Here is an 18,687-nt window from a genome sequence, read left to right as displayed (position 1 = left end):
TTAATCGATTTCAAAGCCGCGTCCGACTCGGTCTATCGTGACGAGCTATGGAAGATCATGCACGAGAACGGCTTTCCCGGGAAGCTGATCAGAATGGTGAAAGCAACGATGGACGGGGTAGCGGTGCAGCGTGAAGATGTTCGACCCGATCGGATCGCGCAATGGACTGGCGACAAGGCGACGGTATCTCCGGCCTCTGTTCCAACATTGGGCTTCGACATGCGGGGCACAATTATCAAACCGGTCCAGCCAGTTCATCTGCTATGCCGACGACATGGACATTGAACGTTCGAGTAGGTGGCTAGGAGGTACACCGAATTGAAGCGGGAAGCGGAAAAGGTTGGATTGAGGGTGAATGTTGCGAAGACGAAGTATCTGCTGGCAGAAGGAACTGAGTCCCCGTGCGTGACAATCGGTCGTGGAGAAGTTTGTGTACCTCGGATCGTTGGTGACGTCGAACAACTGCAGTAGAGAATTCGTAGGCGCATCATCGTCGGTAGTCGTGCCTACTATGGACTCCACAAGACCTTAAGGTCTGGCGCAACGTGCAAGGTGGTTGAACCAAGTGAAGGAAGACGTTCCAGATCTCCAGGTTACACCCATACGCATTTGGAGATATGACCAGGGGGTTGTCCGAGCAGCAAAAGTAAAGTAAGCATGTTCCAGTTTACCGCACCCCTGCGTAACTCCATTTATTCTTGGCGTTGTTCTTCTGAATCAAACTGGAACAGACAACAAAACTGAGGGAAGTTTCGGATTGGATACCAAAGAATGCCACATTACTTCATCTAGTCTTCTTTAGTCAACTTTTAGCTCCTCCATCCCGTCATCCTCTTCTTTTACTTGTTCGACCTCCTGCCGCACCTTCCTCCTCCCTCCCTTATGCTGTTGCTGCTGCTTGTACAGCTTAACACCCTCGATGCGCTCCCGATGTACCTTGATCCTGTGCTGGGTCAGCTCGTACCGCATCCGGAACGCAGCGCCACACACCCCGCAGTGATGATTCTTCTCGCCGGTGTGGGTCATCACGTGGTAGCGCAACGCAACCGGACAGCTCATCTGCTTCGAGCAGTGCGGGCACTTTAAGTCCTCTCGGGGTGCTTCGTGGAGCTGGCGGTGGTGCCGGTCGAGGTACTTCTTGGTGCCGAAGGATTTCCCGCAGACGGGGCAGAGAAAGCAGTGTTTGAGGTGGACCGAGTTTTTGTGGTTCTGGAGGTCTTGCTGTGGAGGAGAAAGGAACTGGTTAGTGTTAAGAGACTTGAGGTGTTGATCGGGATTACCTTGAGGTAGAACGCTCTATCGCATAGATCGCACTGGTAGTCTCTAACTTTAAGATGAAACTTCATGTGTTGCTCCAGATATGGGGGATAAGCGAAGGATTTGCCGCAAATCTTGCAGGTCGAGTCGCGATCTTTCATCTTGATCCTCGGTCCATCCATGTCGTTCTGCTGCTTAACCTGGTGCGTCCGAAGGTGATACTTCAGCATGTGGAGTTGGTGAAACTGGGATTGACAGAGCGGACATTTTAGTCGCTTCCGTGATTGTAGACGAAGCAGTTCTTCTGGACAACTTTCGTTGCCGCCTTCCAGCTTTTCCCTGTGGATCTTAACCAGGTGGTTCCGATATCCGGCTCTTGTGCTCATCTTTTTGTGGCAAACTTCGCACTCGAAACCTTGCTTTCTCAACGAATCAGGCGTCCCTTTGAGTTTACAGTTCTTCCGGTGCTCCTTCTTCTGGTTCACGTTCGGGAAGCTCTCCCCGCAATCCCAGCACTCGTTGTCAATTACGACTCCGGGGTTCTTGACCGTCCTTGGTGGAACCTTATCCAGCTCCTCAATCATCTCCTCAACGGTAAGACCGGCAAGCTGTGGCAGCTCATCGACCTCCTCGTCCAGATTTTCCTGATCCTGACCTTCAGGGAGTAGAACCTGCTCCACTTCATGCTCCTCCTCATCAGTTTGAAGATATTCTTCTTGTTGAAGCTCCGCCTGTCGTTGCCGACAAAGTTCAACAAATATCTCAAATTCCACCATCTTATGCCAGCACCCATAGCAAAGGTTCCCTTCGTCTCCGTCATCCGTCCAGCAGAGTTCCCAAATCTCCTCCCGGACCTTTTTATTCCTCCGCAAGACTTCAAATGCCAACTCTTCCGAATAATCCGACTGCTTCCCGCAAAACTTACAAACAATCTGTTCCTCCTCATAATCCTCCCCCTCAGCGACAATCTCAATGTGGACCACCTTTTCCGTCACGCGTTGTCGCTTCGCAGCCGGTTCCGGCTCTTCCACCACCTCCTCTTCGGTTGGCAAATTCACCGACGGAACCACCTCCACCGGTAGCTTCCGCTCCGTCGGCAACTCTTCCGGCCGGAAGTGGCGCTGGCAAACGCAGGAAAGTGTAGGGATGCGCCAGTCCGGGTCGCGGCCCACCAGCTGGCGCCACCGGTCCCGCTGCTCGACGTACTCGGCCGGCGGAAAGGCGAAGAAGCGCACGCCGTGCTCGTAGTAGTGCCGGTTGGTGTCGCACCCGAGGACGATGCACTTGCGGGGCATTATCGGATTGTGTTTTGATTTTGGGATGGAGGAAGAACGGTTTTTTTTTTGAGAAATTTCAACCCGGCGTTTAAAAATAAACAAAACAGACCAAAACAAACAAATTTGTGGGGTGGCGTTACGTATTCTTCTCAGAAAAACGTCAGTTCAAAGAACCCTGTTAGACTGAAGTCCGGCGGTCGTGCGATTCGAAGCGTTATCCCTCGATGTCGATTGTGTCCTGCCATTTTCGAGCGTTTGTCGTGCATTTCATCGAATGTCAAAGGTGACATCTGCAGTTCGTGTTCGTACTTGTAGGCTACGCAATTGGATGAAAGTTCATTTTTTTTCAAAGTCCACCACGAAAAGGTTATTTAATAAGTTAAAATTAGAAATAATTAAAACAAAAAGCATTGTTCGTGCAGATTCCGATGCATCAATCCGGAAGGCGTGCTGTTGAACGATTGGCTCGATGCTCAAATACAAAGCCAGTGGTTTCAAATTCAGGGACTTTCTGAACCAGGAAAACGGTAAAATGCAAGAGGTAAATTCAGAATAGCTTTTTGGTTCTCATCTATTGCTGACTCGAATCCTTGTTTCAGGAATCTAAATTTCCAAGCAACTCATCAAACTTCCATCATCCAACATCCAAAAAGTTTTTGGCACCTCGGATTACCAACTTTTTCAAGAACTTTTTCTTCCAGTATGGCCAAGATTGTGGATTATTTGTTGTAAAAACAGGATAATAAAAATGTATTGATCAAAATTTAATTATTTTTATTTAAATAACCCAAAAATCCAAAACGAGAGCACCCGACAATGGCAGGACAATCTAAATAACAAAGTCGCCCGAAAACGGCCCGACAACGGCCCGTCAACGTCGATTTTCTCAAACGTCGATTTCGACGATCGTCGGACAAAGTGTTGCATATACGCACGAAAAGGGCCCGAATTCCGTCGGACAAACCGACGGAATTCGGGCCGTTTTGTCGAGCCGTCCGGCGGATTTCGGGCCGTTGTCGGCCCGGTCCGTCTGTCAGGGAAGTGTTGCCATTTTTAGGACGAGTTTAGTCGGTTTAGTCACAGATAATCAGACATAAATCATAATCATATATGTACAGAGAATATTCTGGAGTAAATTTTCAAAACAATCTATACATATATCTTGACTTTTTTTTGATAAGGTCCTATAAACAAATGTTAACATTGAGTGTATCCCTTTCACACCTTATGTCAAAGTCCATCGGAGTAAGCGGGATACACTCAATGTTTACATTTGTTTACAGGACCTTATCAAAAAAAAGTCAAGATATGAATCATGATTCTCCTATGCAGATAGGACCTTTTGAAAATTTAATCTAGAATATTCAATTCTTGAGTTTTGCCTTCCTCACCTCAATGTGGAAAATCCTAGCTAGTACGCAGATCGGAAGGAAAGGGGTCAAGGACCAGCTTTACGAACAGCAGAACAAAGGAGAGGGAGCGATTTCTTGGGGCTTTTCTTCACCCTCTCTGACTTGCTTGCGCTGCCGCTGCTGCTCGTTTGATTTTTTTCTTGACCGGTTCCTTCCGAAGTGCGTATACCGCTTTAAAATGTAAAAAAGTGATCAGAAATGGCTTTTAATCGTGTTTTTAAACGTTGTTTATAAAAATTTACATAGGAGCAACTCTCTACGAAATCGGCCGATTTCGACCATTTTTATTTTTTGTATTTTTTGACTTGACTCAAACTTTGTGGGGGCCTTCCCTATGACCAAAGAAGCTTTTTTGTGTCATTGGTTCACCCATACAAGTCTCCATACAATTTTGGCAGCTGTCCATACAAAAACGGTACGTAAATATTAGAATATTTGTAACTTTTGAATGAATTTTCTGATCAATTTGGTGTCTTGGGCAAAGTTTTAGGTATTGTTGAGGACTATTGAGGAAAAAATAGGTACACGGAAAACAAAATTTGCCGATTTTTTAATTAACATATTTTTCACTAAAACTCAATTTCCCAAAATATGTATTTTTTGATTTTCGAGATTTTTTGATATGTTTTAGGGGACAAAAATCCGCAACTTTTGAGCCATAGAGAAACATGGTCAAAAAATCTGCCGCCGAGTTATGAATTTTTGAAAAAATAGTGATTTTTGTAAAAAATCGAAATTACATGCAAAACCAAGTTTGACGTAATTTTTTAATGTAAAATTGAATTTCCAATCGAACAGTACTTTACAGATTTTTTGATAAAAGGCTCTGTTTTCAAGATATAGCCACCGAAAGTTTTATTTTAGCGAAATATTTGCAGTTTTTTGATTTTTAAAAATAGTGACCATGAGTGACCATTTCTAAAAATATTTTTTTTGAAAAGTTCAGAAAATTTGCTATAAAATTGTCCAAGAGACATTGAAGATTGGACCTCTGGTTGCTGAGATACAGCGGTTTAAACAAAAAGAAACACGAAAATTGAAGCTTTCTAAGTCTCACCCAAACAGCCCACTATCGGCATACATCGTTCACAAAAACCAAATTAAAACGTGTCGCTATTGCACCCAAAAACTACACGCGGGTCAAAAATGCAAAGGCACAAATTACAACGACGATAACAGCACCACATTAAACGAAGACCAAGAAGAACACCCAGAGAAGACTACAGAACCAGAAAAGAAGACAATAGACAACACTTGCGATCTAATTTTTTCGGACAGACACGAAAAAAATCTGGAGTTTTTTTTTAAAAGGTCCTATCAACAAAATTTTCATTTTTTGCTTTTTGGGTGTTTTTGAATACCCCTGACTCAAGGCGGTTCTAAAAACACCCAAAAAGCAAAAAAATGAAATTTTGTTTATAGGACCTTTTCAAAAAAAACTCCAGAATTGAACAAAATCTCAACACCAGCATCGACCACAGCAACGAAAAAGGGAATCCACAGCAAACAACGAACGTACCACGCAAGATTGACATTTTGTCTAAGAAGAAGGCGATCGTAAGATTAGCCAAGAAGAAACGTATTTTGTAATCAAGAAAAACCTGGCCCAAAAATGTTGTACAACAAGAAGCCAAATAAATAGCATAAGCAAAAAAAAAAAAAAAAAACAGCACACTATTTTCTAATGTCGATATCTCAGCAACTAATGGTCCGATTTTCAATGTTAAAACATGAAACATTTGTGAAATTTTCCGATCTTTTCGAAAAAAGTTTTTTTGAAATTTTTTAAATCAAGACTAACATTTTAAATGGGCGTAATATTCAATGTTTGGCCACATTAGAAAATAGTGGGCTGTTTGGGTGAGACTTAGAAAACTTCAATTTTCGTGTTTCTTTTTGATTAAGCCGCTGTATCTCAGCAACCAGAGGTCCAATCTTCAATGTCTCTTGGACAATTTTATAGCAAATTTTCTGAACTTTTCAAAACAAATATTTTTAGAAATGGTCACTCATGGTCACTATTTTTAAAAATCGAAAAACTGCAAATATTTCGCTTAAATAAAACTTTCGGTGGCTACATCTTGAAAACAGAGCCTTTTATCAAAAAATCTGTAAAGTACTTTTCGATTGGAAATTCAATTTTACATTAAAAAATTACGTCAAACTTGGTTTTGCATGTAATTTCGATTTTTTACAAAAATCACTATTTTTTCAAAAATTCATAACTCGGCGGCAGATTTTTTGACCATGTTTCTCTATGGCTCAAAAGTTGCGGCTTTTTGACCCCTAAAACATTTCAAAAAATCTCGAAAATCAAAAAATACGTATTTTGGGAAATTGAGTTTGTGTGAAATAAAAGTTAATTAAAAAATCGGCAAATTTTTTTTTCGTGTATCTATTTTTTTCTCAATAGTCCTCAACAATACCTACAACTTTGCCGAAGACACCAAATTGATCAGAAAATTCATTCAAAAGTTACAGATATTCGAATATTTACGAACCATTTTTGTATGGACAGCTGCCAAAATTGTATGGAGACTTGTATGAGTGAACCAATGACACAAAATAGCTTCTTTGGTCATAGGGAAGGCCCCCACAAAGTTTGAGCCAAATCAAAAAATACAAATAAAATCCATTTCCGGTTTTGGTAGAGAATTGCTCATAGGGCTTAAGTTTGAGGGTGAGTCCCATTTCTTTCCCCTTTCAAAAATACGTTACACCCGAGCTGGCGTTACCAATCGTTTGATGCTCAACTGGCAACACTTCCCAATCAGCTGTTGAAAAGAGTTTTGTTTACATTTCGCCGAGCGCGTTTCAAAAATAGTTCAAATCGTTCGATTTTCCAAAAAATGCTGCTGCGCCTACTCACCCGCCGGAATCTACTGCACGATCACTTCCGACGCTGCGCCACATCCGTCGCTCCCGATGTCCTGCCTCCGCCACCAGCAGCCAAGGAACGCGCCAAACGAAAACCGGAGAAAATCCGCGAACTCGAGGAGCACTTCTCGGCAAAAACGTTGGACCGGTTTCCTGCTTATTTGTTGAAACGCGGTTCGCAGAACACGGAACGGTTCTACCTGGCATCGCAGGAAGCGGCACGGGATGTGGCGAAACTTGTAACGGCGGATCTTGCTGAGGACACACTGCTGGCGGAGGTTAATCCGGGGTCGGGATTGTTGACGAAGGAGCTGCTTAAAAGTAAGAAGGTCGATCGGTTGCTGTTGATTGAGTACGATGACTGGTTCCAGGAGGGACTGCGACAGTTTGAGGGATCGAGGGTGGAGCTGAAAAGTGGAGACTTTAACGGCCAGTGGAAGCAAATCTATCTGGACAGTTTGGACCGGGGTGGAAGGTTGGAGAAGCTGCTGGAAGGATTGCCGAGGAAACGGTGGACGGACGAGGGCGTGAATTTCCGAGTGTTTAGCATCGTTTCGACGTTGAGATTCTTCAAAACTTTGCTATATTCCGTTGTCAACCAGAAGGGCCTGTACGGACTTGGCCGTTGCGAGCTGGTTCTAGTCGTGCCTCCCCTTCTTTACGTGCACCTAACTTGCAGCAAAGAAGCTGGTTATAAACTGTATCGCAGTGGATCGGTTCTCTTCCAACTGTTTTTCGAACATCAGTTCCTGGGGAAAATCAAACGGCGAGACTTTCTGCCCTGGCCGGCGAACGCCGGAAACAGAAAGTATCGGACCCAGCACTGGCAGCTCGGGCTGGTCGGCGCTGACGAGTGGTACGTGATGCGGATTGTGCCGCGGGCGGATTTGCACGAGCACTGTTTGCCGGACAATCTGCGGCTGTTGGCGTTCTTCGTGACGCAGAACATGATCAGCCGGAGGAATCGAGTGATACCGGCGTTGGAGTGAGTAAATTTTTATTATAATCCTTGGGAACTTTTTAAAATTTTATAATTCCAGACGCTGGATCCCTCACTGCGGCGCCCGTCTCATCCTCAACCAAAACTACGTCCCTTCAAAGCATCCAATCCCTCAACCATCAAAATCTACCTTATCCTCCTCGGAAGACCTCCCAACCTTCCGCCGTTCCTCCTCCCCACTCCATGCGAACGACTTCCCCCCAAAAATGAACATCTTCACCGAATTTGGCGAACTGACCCCCTCCCAAGTCCTCACACTGTTCAACGAGTTCATCAATTGGCCCGACTTCCGCCAGTCACCGTTTCTGCAGACGATGGAGCAACACCTGGTCAAAAGTCCGAACCCGTTTTCCGGCGGACGGGAAGTTGACGGACCGGACGAGGACGAAGAGCTTGAGGAAGGTAAGACGGGTTCTTAAGTGGTTCGAGAATATAGTTTTTAGTTTTTATTACGAGAGCTTTAAAAAAGTGGGTTTATTTCGAAAGAACGACTCCCTGTCGACGTGCCTTCCAATCAACGATGCTACGAAATGGACCCACAAAAATCAAAACTAATTGGTACAAGTCCCGTTCATGTGTGCCGCCGATCCGATCGCACACCTGGTCGCGGTCAAAAAGAACAAATGTCCCTCCATGTTCGCCAGCACGACGTCGTTAATCTTGGTCAAGTTCGGCATGGCCATCTCGTCGCTGTGGTCCTCCATCACGTCGACCCGTTGCTTCTGGGGCCGCTTAAGGTCAATCGTGCCGTAGCTGAGGCAGTCCAGCTGCAGCGTCGTCTCGTTCACGCCGACCACGTGCCGAATGTGCTGCACCGTCGGACACGTGCCCTCGTTGTTGCGATTGAGCGTGACGCACTTTTCGCGGAACTGGACCTGCTTCTCCGGGCAGGGGTTCTTGGTGCAGCGGGGCAGTTTGTCGCCCGGGGGGATCTCGACGAACTCACCGGCCGCGCAGTACGCTTGCGTGAAGAGGGCGTAACAGCCACCGGAAGCCGGGTGGTACACGTGGGCTGTGGATGGTTGAAGAAGAACAGGTTGATGACATGTTTGGAAGAAGGTTATGGTAGAGATGCTCACCGGGACGGCAATCGCACACCCAATCGACGGCTTGGTCGCCCGGGTAGAGGATTTCGTTGAGGCCGCAGCGGCCGGGGATGTAAACTGGGGTGCGATTCTGGAAAAAAACACAATGAAAAGTAAGTGGACAATATTGTCTGCCTATCAATTAAAAAAAACTTTCTGAAGATAGTTTCATTTTTTTTCATTTAATCTACATTGTGTAAATTTTTGAAGCACATTACCAACCCCTCCCCCTCTCGTGTTCTTTCATTGCGGTTTTCTGAGAAAACAAAAGAATCTTCGGCGAGTGTGCGTGAGCTAGAGAATGCTCTAGCTGGCAATCACGAGAAAAAAGAAGAAAACTCACAAGCTATTGTGACGGTCGCTATATGCCGTCAGGTATTTTGGTGCAGGAATCATCAAATGATAGTATTTTCCAAGGTTGTTAACGATATAATTATCGTTGCGTTAATTTATAAATTTTATAAATGTTGCGAATTATAAAATTTTAGTTTTTTGAGAAACTACGGTATTTTGTGACAATTTGAGTATTCCGTTAAAAAAAACTCTAAAACAGTTACAAAAGCATTAGCATTTGGAGGACGCCCCACCACCGGAAGGCTCCACAACGCTTATCCCACTGTTTGGTGTGGTTGTATTAGACCCTCATCCGGAACTATAATCCAACACGGGAGATACAATGTCTTCATCTTTTTGATGAGTGTCTAATACTACCCAGGGCATAAGAGGGTCCAGGCCGGGTCCAAGCTATCCTCAGGGATGGGAAGGATCGTTAGTAAACACCAGCGATGGAATAATCATCATCAAAAGAAAATCATTGGACGTTCATCAAGAGAAAAAATCCGAAGGGAGCTTGGCTCTCCTCTCTCGCGCGCGAAAGTTCGGTAAAAAGAATCTAAAAAAATCATCATCTTGATTATTCGGCGGAACATCTTTTTCACTACTACACTTGCAAATGTAACGTCACACGTCGAAAAATGACCTGTCACTATTTGTAGATGGGTAATGTGTGTAAACAAAGTGAAATAAACACTTTTAAGTGGTGCTGACAAGGAAATTCACAAAAAATCATCAGCAGATTGATTTTCTTGGAGAAGTTCGGGAGCGATTTTCTTTTGCGTGATTTGCCTCCTCTCTCTTTCGCGGGTGAAGAAAGTTCGCAAGCGAAATTGATTTTTTTTGCGATTATTCCATCCCTGGTAAACACCTATCTAAAGTGCGCAAGGACCCCTACGTCACCTTAGTGGTATAGATGATGGTAGGGAGGTTTTTGACTCAATGTTAGTAGGAGAGGTAGAACCCTAGGATACACCTCGAAAGGCGTTGCGGGTTGGTTGTAACAGTATTCCTAATTCCAGTCTAGGCTCACTAAGTCGCCATGGCTTAGTGGTTAGCATTTTTGCTTACCAATCCAAAGGACGGGGGTTCGAACCCCGCCTCCAGCGACTTTGATTTTTCGTTCATATTCAGCATTTCAAGTATTTCTCGATGGGAGCAGATGGGAATCGAACCCAGAACCATTCGCTTACAAAGCGAACACTGTAACCATTCAGCCACAGCTGCTCCTACAACTCTAAAACAGTTACAATACATGCAAAATTTCGAGTCGTTTTATGAAAATTTTAGTATTTTAGAGAAAATACGGTATTTTGTGAAAATTTGAGTATTTCATTCAAAAAACTCTAAAACAGTTAAAATACATGCAAAATTTTGAATCGTTTGATACCCATATTGCGAATTTTAAAAATTTGAGTATTTTCGAGAAAATACGGTATTTTGTGAAAATTTGAGTATTTCATGGAACTATTGGACATTTTAGTGGGAGGGGGGGGGGGGGAGAGGGGAGGTTCGGTGGTTGTCCACGCTCCATACAAAAAAGTTTTTTTAGTATTGGTATTGGTTGAGATTGCCAAAAAAAAAGTGTCCACGTTTTTTTATGGATGGTTCCGTTAAAAAAAAAACTCTAAAACAGTGAAAATGCATGCAAAATTTCGAATCGTCTGATACCCATATTGCAAATTATAAAAATTTGAGTACTTTCAAAAAATACGGTATTTTGTGATTTTTACCAATTATCAAAAAAATATTTACTAAGAAGAAGCTTGAAAATTCAAGAAAATTTGGTTGGTTTTATTCAATTTTAGAAATATATTAAATATAAGTTATCGTCCGTTATCGTCGATAACATTATCGCCGATAGAATGATCGGAATAACGATAACGATAACCATTATCGTTATCGTTAGACGATAATATTATCGAAATCAAATTTGCAATCGAAAAGTCAAGCAAAACAATGTAAATGGGCCAAAGCCGTAGTGTAAACAACCAGTCTGTCCTGCTTACGTCACTGGATGTTTACATTAGGAACGAGCAGGACAGACTATTTGTTTACACTTCGGCTTTGTCCCATTTAGATTGTTTTGCTTGAAGTACTTTACAGCTTTTTTGATAAAGTGCACCGTTTTCAAGATATAAGCGGTATACGCACTTCGTAAGGAACCGGTCAAGAAAAAAATCAAATGGGCAGCAGCGGCAGCGCAAGCAAGTCAGAGAGGGTGAAGAAAAGCCCCAAGAAATCGCTCCCTCTCCTTTGTTCTGCTGTTCGTAAAGCTGTTTCTTGACCCCTTTCCTTCCGATCTGCATACTAGCCTATAGCCACCTAAAGCTTAAGGGGTTACATACATGTAAATCGGCAAAAAAGTCAGAGGTTGGTATGAGCACACAATTATTTTTTTTTTAATTCTGTTTTCAGGGAATTGAAATCTACATTTTCATCTAATAACCAAACAAATTTGAAGGCATTTTGTTGTATCATTGCCGAGATATAGCTATTTGAAGTTAGCAGTTTCAAAAAAAAAACGGGTGCCACGATATCTCAACACTGCCTTGACCAAACCGGCTCAAAATTTTGGCAAAGACTCATTAAACTGGTTCCATGTGCATGACAAAGGCCGATTTTCAAAATGTTTATTTTAAATAAAATAAAAATATTTTTCGTTTTTCGTATAAAAAATCTCCAATTTTTGATTTTTGTATTTTTTTAAAAAGCAAAATTTTATAAATCGAGTTTCATCATGAACGCGGAATATGTCATGAGAGTCTTAACCCAACATTTCAGCCAATTTGGTCCATCCCATCTCGAGATATTGTGGCACCCGCAAATCAACTCGGTGTTTAGAGAAAACAGAAAGTTTCACAGTTCGCTTTACGCATGGCAAAATTTTGAGCTTAAATCGCCTCTTACTGAGTATATTCATGAAATATCTTCATGACACTTTCAAAAATGATTGAAAATTATCTTTTTAGTGGATTTACTAAAGTTTCTGTAATTATGTGATTTACTACATGTATGTAACCCCTAGGGTGTTTCAACAAAACAAAAAAGTTCTCAGATTACGGCAAACCGAGGTTCCCCCTGTAGAGGATACCCATAGGGACTCTCATGCCAAATATCAGCCCATTTGGTTGAGAATTGGCCTGTCCCCAGCGAGTTGAAATTTACATGGAAATTACTATGGGATTTTTGTGCTTTTCGTTCAATCGATCCTACAGGTCAGGGGACAACATGGATTCACTCGAAATAAAGACAGGTGTGTAGGGGATGGTCCAATGAACACATTCCAGAAGGAATTAGGGTTGTCCATTCTGTCCCCAAGGTGCGCATTGGATCGACGTCCGGTGTCTCCAGAATCAACAATTCACCCTTCAAAAGCATCGCATTTCCTTAGTATGCTATGACGGCTTTGTGTAAACCACGACACCACATATCAGACGGCGACCACGTGACAGAGCATACACCAAAGTTTTGGCTCAGAAACATTCTTTGAAGTAATAAAATTATAATTATTGATGTTCCTGAAAGAATTTCAACTATTCTAAGTAACGTAAAATGATGATTTTGTGTTAATAATGCAATCGATGGTTACTAACCCCTTAATTTTAACCGAAAAATTATCGTTTATCGATTTTTTGAATAGTGGCCATGATTGTCCATTCCTGAAAATATTTTTTTCGAAAAGTTCAGAAAATTTCCAGTAAATTTGCCTAAGAGACATTGAAAACTGGATCATTGGTTGCTGAAATACAGCGAATAATAGAAAAAGAAACAAGAAAATTGAAGTTTTTTTTTATGTCTCATCCTACATTCACTCATATTCTAATGCCAATCTCTTAGCAACTAAGGCTGGTACAAATATTTTTAAAAGTTTTTGTCGCCCCCCCCTTCAAAATAAGCCCGAAAAGTCAGGGGGCAAAAAAAAAATTTACAATAAACTTCAAAATTTCAATGAAAATTCAAGTGCAACCAGCTGAAATCAAATTAAAATACATTCTCTTGCGTTTAAAATCATTTTTAGCATGTTTGGGTTTATTAAAAAATATTAAGATTTTTTGAAAATTTTTGATGCAAAATCTTTTTTTTCGATAATTTTTTTGTTTTTGTCAGATCTTAGATTTTTTGAAAACTAATGATTGCAAAACAACTGAACTAGTGTAAAATGCATTTTAAAACACTTTTTTCATTTAAATGTGAAGACTATGGCTTGTTATTTAGATTTTTATATTTTTTTATTTTTTTCCCCCCCCTTGACCTCGGCCAGGGCCGAGGGACAAAAACTTTTTTAAATATTTGCATCGGCCTAATGGCCAATTTTTAATATTGAAAAATGAAACATTTGTGAAATTTTATGATCTTTTTGATTTTTTTTTTAATTTTTTTGAATCAAGACTAACATTTCAAAGGGGATTCACATTTGTAATCTGGCCGCTTTTGTCCTGTTCGTCCACATGGATCCCCAAACAATCTATGAAAAAAATCTTTCTTTCCTCATATAACTTTAGAAAACTTAAAAATAACGCCTCCGTTGACGTCTAAACATCTAATCCAGGATTTACTCTTAAAATCATTGATCCCAAAAAATCCCATCAAAACCCAAGTTAAAATTCTGTCTCCATAAAGCTCCAAAATCTTCAAACATAACGGCATCTGTGCGGTGTCATCAGTTCCTTCGCATTCCGCATCGGCCGCAGTTAAAAACTATTCATCGTCATCGTTCGAACGAATCAGACTCCGGAATCTCCGCGACTTCACACTATCAGCGTTGACCTTGTTCTTAAACCGCGCGCGCGCACACAAGAGTCCTCGACCTTCCTTCTGAACGAGATGCGTCATCTTTCGCGTTTTGTATTTTTGCGATCTCAGGTTCTAACTCTGGGGCAATTTGTCCAATTGCAGAACGGAGTTTTCCCTTGGACCAACATTAAATCATGAGTGTAACAATTGACTAGAGACTCCAAGATTACAAGCAGTTTGGAATGCAAATAAATTCAAGGAAGCACAAAACTTTGCGATTTTCAAGCTCAAGTTCAATCTTTTGGTAAGGCGATCCCCAATCTTAAAAAAAAAATCCCCCACAACTACTCACATTTGCATTTAACCGGTACGGATTGTCCTCGGGATCTTCCTTGTAGCCAAACAGCGCATCTTCAGAAATGGCCTGGCCAATGAATAGCAAAACCGAAACCGAAACAACGAAGAACAACTGCTGCGATCGGTCCATCTCTTTGGTGGGCACTTGTTGAACTGGTTTGCCGGATTGGGCGCTCTCTGCTGGTTTCTGGACATTATCAGCACGAGTTGAGCGGGAGAGTGAGAGAAACCAGATTGAAGAGAGTTGATTCTGGAGAATAGCTGTTCAAAGAAATCGTTGGTAGGCTTGCCACAAATACAGATTTTTTTGGCACATACCAAACACTCAATCGAGTCTGTTTATCTTTTTGGCCAATTTAACAAAAACTGCTCAAATTTATTTTAACTGTAAAAAAAATCGTTTGTGTTTCGGGCCTGTGCTGAAAAATCTGTATTTATGGCAAGCCTGATCGTTGGATTATATTTGGGATTGAGGAAGTATGGAAAAAGTCAAAGTAGTTATGTCACAGACATAACCGGAATGGCGTAGACTTACGTAAAATTTAGATATGTGGACATGTGGGTTTTCCATATATTAATTTGAAGAATTAGCTATATTCTTTAAATAGATTTACGGAATATGATCATGAATGGGAGATGGAATTCAGCTAAGGGCGTTATTTCGGGGTGGTTTTCTTTCAAATTGTATGTAGTGTTTGGTGGGAATGATGAACAAGAAGAACTCTTTCGTGAGAAAATTGGTGGCCCTAAAAAGGACCGATTAGAGTTGGATGGTGGCGTTGGTCGCAAGGCTCGGTCTTGGTATCAGGCTCGATCTTGGCGTCAGGCTGCAGCCGGGAGATGTTCTGTCCAGATGGGTGATAGGCCGCGGTGGATGCTGCAGGTGCTGGCGTTGTTGATGGATGCGAAACCGACAAAGTTGTTTAGGAAAGCGTGTAGTATTTGCAAATGATTGTGGTGCGAAATTTAGATTAGGCTGGTGTATCAACCAAAGTCAAAATCGGCCGATGATAACTAAAATACGAAACATACCTTCGTGACTGTGTTAGAACATTTCTACCAAAAACAAGGTCAAGGCATGTGCGCCCAAATGTCGTTGTCTGTAAAGGATTGGAAAGCAGATCAAGCTTGAGGTACTCTTTCAAAAAATCAACAAATTTCAAATTTTCCGGTTTGAGGATATCAATGTTAAAATCCCCAGACACAACAATGCGGATGTCCTGCTTTGCATACCAGAACAAATTCCGGATCAAGAAAGAAATTTTCTGTTTGTATGTTGCACTTGGCGAAATATACACAACAACAAACAATGTTTGAATCCCATTTTCTGAAATTTTTGTGGCACAAATATCCCCAAACGAATCAGCCTCGAGTAAAATTGGATCATTTTCCTCACTTAACTGCTCAAGATCGTGAGGCATGGCCGTCGAAGAAGACGAACGAACGGCAAAGAGAGGAAAGAAAGAGACGAAGGAATTTTAGCGAGCCGAATGGGGGGAGGGGGAGAGGGGGCATAGGGGTTGGGGGCGAGAGCAGCCTCAGAAAGCTGTGCAATCTGTCGCCCCCGAAGACCAAAATTTGTTCCTGAAATTTAAATTCAAATTAGCTCGCTGCAACTCTTTCAACACTAGAATTTGATGAGACGTAAATCTTTCAGAAGCGCTCGCCGCGAATGCGACGAGCTAGTTGGATGTCCCGATTGTTTAACAACCAAGGCTTGACCCACGAGAGGCTTTTCGGCGGAAGGCAGCAGGCGCGCGCCTCATCTTGTTGATGCCTCGTCCCGGGTGGGACGAGGGATGGGGATTGAAGCACCTCCGAACCACAGCAACCACGAAAGATCCTAACGGTCCGGCCATCGAGAGGCAACTGGCTGACGGTGACGACGAGAAGGCGATGCGCACTTCTTTTCCAGTTCTGGTCCCTCTCTCCTGCTGCTGCTGCTCTGGTCTCTCTCCTGCTGCTGCTGCCGGTCCGACGTCTGAGACGTGAATGATAGAATGGGCTGAGCGCGCGTTCTTATAAATGATTTCGGGCCGCTACTTCCCCTCCTTTTTCGCGACCGACACTCGGTCGCGTTGCTCGGATGATTTTCCCCTCAAAATAGGTACTTGACATTCCCGTCCGTGAGTGGGAAGCGCTCATTTTGCTTGCAAAATCTCTGCATTTTGAAAACATTTTAAAACATTCAATTGTTTCAATAGTAAAACTATTTTGCCAACAATGAAAGTTTTATAGCAAATTGCTGAATAATTTTCGAATCGAATGGAACCAAAATCGTGCCGATTCGATTTGAGGGAAGGAAGATATAAGCGATTGACGGATGACGCAATATTCCAGGGCCTTCGGCCCGGGTTTTTTGGAATGACACCCCAGTACCTTCGACAAAGACGTAAGTCTACGTCAAAATATAATATCTCTGCCAGGTTGAGAATTTTATTAGTCCTGTTTCTATCTAATGCGTGGAACCTCACTTCGTTAACAAATTATTTTGCATAACTTCTGTTAGAAACCTTCTTGCTCACTTCCTATTTATTACATGATTTCAGTTGAAAACGCTTTTAATAAGTTATGATTGAACGCCAAATCTAGAGTTTTTTTTTAATTGGTCCTATAAACATATGAAAGACAATAGTTTATAGGATCTTTAAAAAAAAACTCTAGAAATGGCCTATGAGTCAACATTAAATTTTGTTTCTCGATGAAAATGTATGCTTTCCAATATTTTATTAGATTTGATATCTTCAATCTTGAGACTCAATTATGTTGAAGTTTAATTTTCGCAAATTCAGGGTGGTTAAATCTTTGCGAAATTCGCGGATTTCGAGGAAATCTAAATTGCTCTCACCGAGCAGGATTCACATAAATCTTTGTTCTTTTTTCTTTAAACACTAGATTTACCAGATTTACACATACATTTTCACTATCCATCGAAATCTGCGTTGTATTCTTGAAGACAGACTCACAGGAACATTCAGCAGAAATCCGCGAAATCCGCACCGCGAAAGTCGCGAAGATATTTAACCATATATTTTAGCTGCGTTTTTTTTGTATTTTTTTTATTTAATGAAACTTGGCCATGCATTCCCGATGTTGACGGAAGCCATTTGGCATCATTAGATTTTCCATACACCGCCGCTCCATAAAATGTTGCGGGCTAGTCATACAAAATGGGCAATCTAGAATATTGTCAAACAAAATTCCATACATCAGGTTTAGATGCAAAATCAGAATTTTCAATCGAAAAAAGCTTTCAAATTTCTAATGGAAAGATATAACAATAACAAAAAATATTAAAATAAAACAAATCTCGTAAAAATACCAAATTCTAGACAATAACTAAGCTTCAACTCAGAGCTTGTTTTTGATATCAAAAGCCATTTCTTATTTTATTTTTTTTATTTTCAAGTTTTAGTGGACAAAACGTGCAAAGTTTTAGTGGACAAAAAGTATTACCAAGCTATCGTTATTTTTTGCCGTGTTATGATTTTTCGAAATACTGGGTTTGCTGATAGCTACAAACAAAATCTTTTTTCATTATTCCCAATCATAAACTTATATTTAAGAAATAATGCACAATCGAAATTTCAATCTACAATCTACAATCAATCAATCTTTCAATATACAATCTATTTTTAATTAAAACAAAAGTCAAAGTAGTTATGTCACAGACATAACCGGAATGGCGTAGACTACGTAAAGTTTTGAGATGTGGACATAGAGTTTTCCATATATTAATTTTGAAGAATTAGCTAGATACTTGAAATACATTAACGGAATAAGATCGTAAATGGGAGATGGACCCCCCAAAAAGACAGAACTTACACACTAGTCTAGTCAACTCAATCGGACCGCAACTGCCATGTAACCATACTTTGAATGTGTTGGTAAATCTTTGACTAGAAAGCCTTATTTAAACAATGGAAACATCGAATGGAGGAGAGAAGAACGAAAAACGATTTTTTCGCGAACCGAATGAAAGTTTGGTAGCATAATGCGGGGGAGAGAGAGACCCCGAAGACCAACACTAGTTTCTGAAAGGCATTTCACCGACTCATCACGGGTGGGACGAGAGACGGGGAGTGAGGCAACTCCGAAGAGTTGGGAAATCCTCGACCCCTACCACGAAAGATCCAAAAGCGCGCTTCTTTTGCAGTTCTGGTCCCTCGCTCTCCTGCTGCTGCTGCTCTGGGCTGAGTTTCCTGATGCTGCTGCCGGTACGACGTCTGAGACGTGAATGATGGTCTGAAATCTGGCGCAGTTTCTTATATATGTTTTCGGCCCGCTCCTTCCCCTCCTTTTTCGCGACCGGAACCGGTCGCGTTGCCTGTGTGATTTTCCCCTCAAAATAG

The 18,687-nt window shown here is 41.8% G+C and overlaps 3 protein-coding genes and 1 long non-coding RNA gene across 4 annotated transcripts; 2 read left to right on the top strand and 2 right to left on the bottom strand.

The window, feature by feature from the left end:
- Positions 1-700: 700 nt before the first annotated feature.
- On the bottom strand, positions 701-2,667 carry LOC120427180 (GDNF-inducible zinc finger protein 1-like). Its single transcript, XM_039592038.2, has 2 exons — positions 1,281-2,667; positions 701-1,221 (listed from the first exon to the last, which is right to left on the bottom strand). The coding sequence occupies exons 1-2, from the start codon at positions 2,550-2,552 to the stop codon at positions 799-801; spliced, it is 1,695 nt and encodes a 564-aa protein (XP_039447972.1). The 5' UTR covers positions 2,553-2,667; the 3' UTR covers positions 701-798.
- A 287-nt stretch (positions 2,668-2,954) lies between these two features.
- On the top strand, positions 2,955-3,297 carry LOC120427186 (uncharacterized). Its single transcript, XR_005606825.2, has 2 exons — positions 2,955-3,075; positions 3,134-3,297. It is a non-coding gene; the product is annotated as an uncharacterized LOC120427186 (long non-coding RNA).
- A 3,233-nt stretch (positions 3,298-6,530) lies between these two features.
- Positions 6,531-8,278, top strand: LOC120427176 (dimethyladenosine transferase 2, mitochondrial). Its single transcript, XM_039592036.2, has 2 exons — positions 6,531-7,808; positions 7,864-8,278. Exons 1-2 carry the CDS (start codon positions 6,796-6,798, stop codon positions 8,240-8,242), a joined length of 1,392 nt encoding a protein of 463 aa, XP_039447970.1. The 5' UTR covers positions 6,531-6,795; the 3' UTR covers positions 8,243-8,278.
- LOC120427177 (uncharacterized) lies at positions 8,257-14,500 on the bottom strand. The gene is made up of 3 exons (XM_039592037.2): positions 14,331-14,500; positions 8,903-8,999; positions 8,257-8,835 (listed from the first exon to the last, which is right to left on the bottom strand). Exons 1-3 carry the CDS (start codon positions 14,463-14,465, stop codon positions 8,375-8,377), a joined length of 693 nt encoding a protein of 230 aa, XP_039447971.1. The 5' UTR covers positions 14,466-14,500; the 3' UTR covers positions 8,257-8,374.
- Positions 14,501-18,687: the final 4,187 nt, after the last annotated feature.

Source organism: Culex pipiens, unplaced genomic scaffold (assembly GCF_016801865.2).
Source record: "Culex pipiens pallens isolate TS unplaced genomic scaffold, TS_CPP_V2 Cpp_Un0053, whole genome shotgun sequence".
Taxonomy (NCBI): Eukaryota; Metazoa; Arthropoda; class Insecta; order Diptera; family Culicidae; genus Culex; species Culex pipiens.
The sequence above is the reverse complement of the archived record's forward strand: the minus strand, read 5'-3'. Positions and strand labels throughout refer to the sequence as shown.

Excerpts from the sequence above, each read along its gene's own strand:
- LOC120427176 (XM_039592036.2), top strand. The coding sequence starts at position 6,796 with ATGCTGCTGCGCCTACTCACCCGCCGGAATCTACTGCACGATCACTTC. Across the intron at positions 7,809-7,863 it reads CGAGTGATACCGGCGTTGGA|ACGCTGGATCCCTCACTGCG; the intron begins GTGAGTAAATTT and ends TTATAATTCCAG.
- LOC120427180 (XM_039592038.2), bottom strand. The coding sequence starts at position 2,552 with ATGCCCCGCAAGTGCATCGTCCTCGGGTGCGACACCAACCGGCACTAC. Across the intron at positions 1,222-1,280 it reads ATAGAGCGTTCTACCTCAAG|CAAGACCTCCAGAACCACAA; the intron begins GTAATCCCGATC and ends TCTCCTCCACAG.
- LOC120427177 (XM_039592037.2), bottom strand. The coding sequence starts at position 14,465 with ATGGACCGATCGCAGCAGTTGTTCTTCGTTGTTTCGGTTTCGGTTTTG. Across the intron at positions 9,000-14,330 it reads CGTACCGGTTAAATGCAAAT|AATCGCACCCCAGTTTACAT; the intron begins GTGAGTAGTTGT and ends GTTTTTTTCCAG. Across the intron at positions 8,836-8,902 it reads GGTGTGCGATTGCCGTCCCG|CCCACGTGTACCACCCGGCT; the intron begins GTGAGCATCTCT and ends AACCATCCACAG.